This window comes from Cynoglossus semilaevis, chromosome 17 (assembly GCF_000523025.1).
Source record: "Cynoglossus semilaevis isolate Cse_v1.0 chromosome 17, Cse_v1.0, whole genome shotgun sequence".
NCBI classification, from domain to species: Eukaryota; Metazoa; Chordata; class Actinopteri; order Pleuronectiformes; family Cynoglossidae; genus Cynoglossus; species Cynoglossus semilaevis.
Window position 1 is genome coordinate 8,663,333 of NC_024323.1, and position 5,047 is coordinate 8,668,379.

General features: G+C 38.6%; 1 protein-coding gene and 1 long non-coding RNA gene across 3 annotated transcripts in view; one reads left to right on the forward strand and one right to left on the reverse strand.

Moving 5' to 3' along the window:
* LOC103392999 (eukaryotic translation initiation factor 3 subunit I-like) overlaps positions 1 to 3,627 on the forward strand; it is a 9,813-nt gene extending 6,186 nt beyond the window's left edge. The window contains 7 exon segments of the mRNA XM_025064730.1: positions 533 to 630; positions 835 to 958; positions 2,334 to 2,382; positions 2,385 to 2,421; positions 2,507 to 2,572; positions 2,855 to 2,934; positions 3,192 to 3,627. Of these exon segments, the coding sequence (XP_024920498.1) occupies positions 533 to 630; positions 835 to 958; positions 2,334 to 2,382; positions 2,385 to 2,421; positions 2,507 to 2,572; positions 2,855 to 2,934; positions 3,192 to 3,232 (495 nt within the window). The 3' untranslated portion in view covers positions 3,233 to 3,627.
* A 141-nt stretch (positions 3,628 to 3,768) lies between these two features.
* On the reverse strand, positions 3,769 to 5,007 carry LOC107989878 (uncharacterized). 2 transcript variants are annotated; one of them, XR_001761404.2, is made up of 4 exons: positions 4,520 to 5,007; positions 4,379 to 4,442; positions 4,208 to 4,288; positions 3,769 to 3,991 (listed from the first exon to the last, which is right to left on the reverse strand). It is a non-coding gene; the product is annotated as an uncharacterized LOC107989878 (long non-coding RNA). The 2 variants fall into 2 exon arrangements; XR_003052487.1 differs by having other exon boundaries at positions 4,379 to 5,007.
* Positions 5,008 to 5,047: the final 40 nt, after the last annotated feature.

Here is a 5,047-nt window from a genome sequence, read left to right on the forward strand (position 1 = left end):
GGGGTTATAAGAAGATAAACCAAAAAACCCCACTCAGTAGAAAATGCATGTGTTTCGATAGATAGAACTTTCTGTGAATTCCTTGGGAGTTCCAGCAGCAGTACAGCACTAAAACAACAATAAAAATGCACAAATAGGTAAAATACATGAGTAGCAGCACACTGTCAATGAATATGGGAAATCTGAACAGTGGATATTATTCTAAATTAAATTGGTATGATGTGGTGATGTAGTAAAGTATACCACATTATACCTATGATACTGTATGTATATATAAGCAAAACTGGTATCATTATAAGGATGTTATGTGAACAAGTATATAAAATAAATATATAATATATGAAATATTTGCCCAATGTAAATTAAATAGTGAAATAATGAATTTAAATAAACAGTTAGCTATATAGGCAGTTCCAGGAGACAAATTAGTGTATGGGTGTATTTTGGATAATTTCCTCTAAAGTGTTTTATATTTTGGTGTTTAATTTTTGCTCCATGTCCCTTCTTTAATGTCTGCCATTGGAACGTGCAGGTTCGATTTCAGCTGCAACATCATCATGTTTTCCACAAACTAGCAGATGGGCTGTCAGTGTTTCATGAACTTCTTCGACCTGAGAGATCCACAGATCGGTAGGTAATGGTCACACTCAACGTAAACAAATTAATACCGTAAAAAATACGAGACTGCAGATAGTACACGGCTTCCTAATTACTGCTAAAGAAATAGTTTGCATGCAGTATTATAGAAATGAAATACTCCAGGTAATAGTGAGTCACAGACAGCATGTTTTGTAGAGCTTGTGATAATGAGAAACATTGTTTTTTGTTGTTTAGTTGTTGTCAGTATTCCGGAGAAGTCTTGAAGAAAGTTAAGGAGACCAGCAGGCGCATCAACGACATCCAGACGTCTGTAGACCTCACCATGTTCAACAGTGTCTCAAAGGACAACACCACCAAGGTGAGAACTCTTATGGAAATGATTGATGAGTGATAACAGTTGTTGAAGAAAGTTGACCATCAAGGAGAACGTCCAGAGAAGAGTTTTGTTTTTAACAGCGAATAAAGAAAAGAGTTTTCTATGAAGATTCTCAGTCATCCAGGTCGCGGTTGAAGAGTTCCGTTAGGCAACTGGACGTCACATTTTGCCTCTCATCCAAGAGGCTTCAGTTCTAACTGAGGGGAGTACAGCAAATACAGTATATACTGTGGTTGTGACAAAAAATAAAGCTAGTTCAGTCCCTTTTGTCAGGGTCAACTGGGGAAGTGTCAACAGTCGTTAGGAGTCTGATGGGTTGTTGTTATCCTCATCAGAATGGTTTCGGTATGTGGATGATAGGTTGTGTCTTAGCCCACCTCTGTTGAGTGAAACTTTCATGTCCAGTTGCCCAACGGAAGAATTTAACACAGAAAAGAGATATTGTTTTCCTCTTAACTCTTGGATTTGTCGTTGTTTATATACGTATGTATGGAATTATGAGGTGACCCTCCAGTCATTTGTGCTAGAGACCCCCGCTCCCAAGTAGAACAATAGAAATAAGTGAATGAAAAATGTAATTGAAGATATTTATTGATAGTTTATTATATACAGTAAGTGTGTAAACTGAAGTAAACATTTGTAATTTGTTGGGGGTTATAAGAAGATAAACCAAAAAAACCCACTCAGTAGTAGGTGTGGTTACTTTGAGCGTGTCCACTTGTTCATTTTTTTACATGACATTTTCCTTCAGTCTAGGTGTGTTGGTCAATCTGTCCATGCTACAGACTTCTCGTAATGTGAATCCACTGACTTATGTACTTATACGGAAATAGACTTTAGAATATTTGAAGTACATCTTAGGAGAAATGAATGGTATGGTTTGAAATGAACTAGCCGTTATGGTTTTGTGTTACTTTTTAATGTTGACAGATTGCAGTCCAATAAAGTGGGAATAAAGCAGTGATGGCTTAGTAGTTAAGGAAGCGGACTTGGGTCCGGAAGGTTGCAGGTTTGAATCCACCAACTGCGGTGCTCTGAGCATGGCACCGCTCCCATGACACTGCTCCCCGGGTGCTCAAAAAGCACTGTTCACTTTGGTGATGGGTTAAATGCAGAGGTCACATTTCGTTGTGTGCAGTGATGTGTTTCACAATGTTACAATGACAAGGAGTGTCTTGACAGTCTGTGTCTTTAAGACCTTGAAGAGAGATGATTGTGTGATGCTGGTAAAGGCTCTAAGTCAGCCACTGGAGTAAAAATGAAATTATTTGTTTGTTTTGCAATCCAAGACATGGACAGTTGATGATCACTGTTGTAGGTGGTGTGCAAAACTGAGTGCCATGTGTTGTCTTTGCAGCTCTTTGACTCCGCATCTCTGGATCACATCGAGACTTTTAAAACCGAGAGACGGTGAACTCTGCCGCCCTTCTCCAATCATGGATCATGTAAGATGAATTTGCCGCTGTGCAAGTACTATGCTAGTAGATCAACAGTGACCTCGAACCTTGCAATTGTGTGTGTGTGTTGTAGGTGCTTATGGCAGGAGGCCATGGAAGTGACCACAGCTTCCACCAGGATTGGCAAGTTTGAGGCCAGGTGAGTTGAAGTGGTGTTTCCAGTCTGTTGTCTTCATCTAAACAAAAGAAGCAGATGAAGAAAATGTAGATGTTCTTTATTCCATAATAACAAAGGCATTTATGTAGTGATGACATATCTGTTTAAAGCATTGAATTTGTATTTTTGTTGATAGTGATGTGTAAACATTTAGTTATGACATTTGATTGTGCTGTGGAAGTGACTACTTCGTAGCTGCTTTTAAGGAAAACCTGTTTGTTTGTGTTAACAAGTGGCACAGTGACTTGTTCTTCTAATCTGCAGGTTTGTCCAAGCTGTGTACGAGGAGTCAAAGGTCATTCTGGTCCCATCAACTGTGTGGCTTTACACCCTGACGACAAGAGGTAAATGACCAACACAGCTTTTGATTGTTCCAAAAATAGTTACATCGAGGGCAACTGGACAAGGTGGGTTTGGCTCAAGAGGCTTCTTTAGTTCAGCAGAACTGATGTCTTAAAAAAAAAAACCTCCTTCGTCCAGTTGCCCTCGATGTAACTATTTTTGGATTAAATGACTGAGAACCTACACAGACAGCTTTTGATTGTGTTATTCCAGCTCAATGTTGTCATTTATTATGCCTTGTATGCTATTGTCTTAACAGTGCAATGGAGGAGAAGACTAGGACTCTGCCAGGTAGCGTGAAGGAGCAACTTTATCTGAAGCAGATCACTTGTTTGCTGGACTTGTGAGTATTTTACTGAAATGTGTAATTGCATGAGGAAAGTGTTGTTCAGCTCATTCCATTCATTGTGCCTTAATGCTGTTGTCAGATACTTAACAGTCACTTTTTGGCAACACTTTTTTTGGCCATTGCACTTAGGGTTATTCCAGCCCATTCTGCCCTAATTCTGTTGTCAGAGTCATTATTTAGCAACATTGTCATTTTTTGGCCCTTGCACTTATGCTCATTCCATTCATTGTGCCTTATTTGTATTGTACTTTCATTAAGAAGTGTATTTGACTATTTTTGTGTATATTTTATGTGTATATTTTAGTGTATATGACTTTCTTTATTCCAGAATAAAGAAAGTTATTGGAAAATGGTGTGCTCTGCATTTATTTCCAGGAATTTCACTTCACATTTACAAAACATGCATTCAATCACAAATGCCATAGATACACATCAAATTACTACAGTAACACTTCAGCTAAAGATAGCATGATGAAATACTCACAACACTAGTTCTGTCAACCACATGTGCTCACAGGATTCAGCAAAGGTCCTTCTCTTCCTCCTCTACTTCAAAGACAAAGTAAATGCAATAACACTACTTGTTCTGGTTGTAATCAATCATCCACAGGTTACCTCTCTTATGCTTCCTTTTTTCCCTCGGTTGGCAGCATTCCTGCAACCTCCTCCTCAGTCTATTCTTTTGGTCATGGGCTCAAACCTCCTGTGGCCTAAAAGAAGTCCACAATGTCATGTTAAAATTCAATAACAAAAGCATTGACGTGCACTAAGAAACTCCACCTGATGGAGAACATGTGGATATAAACTCAGTTTCAACAAAATGCTAAAAATCTTTAGCATGATCATTTACTTAAACTGCAAATAAATATAATTCTTGGATACAACCATTGATTAAAATATTAAATTAAATCCATTTCTTTTCATACCTGTAATAGTGACGTTGAATCGGCTCCACACAGAAGGACCACTGCGCTCGGCTGGTACATCTCCATTACTTTGGCCATGATCTAAACCCAAGACACACATTTAAAAAAATAAATAAAAAACCACAGAAGCTGGGAAAAATAACTCAATCGCACTCACAGTAACAGACTTACCGGTCTAAAGATGGCTTCATGGGTAATTCACTCCGTAGTATTTGCTCTACACAGCCCCAATGTCCTGTAAACATTTCACAACACTATGTAAATGCAAAAGCTTCTTTTCCACTGACAAAAAAAAAATAATTCTTCTCTTACTTGAGAGGCTCAAAATGGTCAGAACGATGTCATTCACGTAGCAGAACCCAGATGATTCGGACTTCTCGGTGCCCACCGGTCTGCTGCTAACCTGAAAAGATTTACATAATCAATTTCATACATCTACGAGTGCGCGCACACATGCTTAAATAATGAAAATGCTGCTTCACTAACACAATAACACACTGCTTCACTAACACACTTGGCTAAAGTCACAACACCCAAAATGTTTAGACCACTCGAACCAAATGGTCTTCGTGCAGATATTTAGAGGCCAAATAACAAAGCTCTATCTCAAATAACTGAAAAACACGCTGACTGAAGCGGTACATGCAGTCAGAATTAGTTCAAATGTGCAAACTGTGTGGTTCAAACAGGCTACTGGCTAACTATTTCTTTACCGCCAAAGTGCAGAGAACCAGAGCTACAAATACGTACCTTCGTAATAATAGTAAACCTTTTTTCTCTATGCCTTCACACAGCGCCATTTTGCACCCATGTACATATATACTGTACATATATATCTAT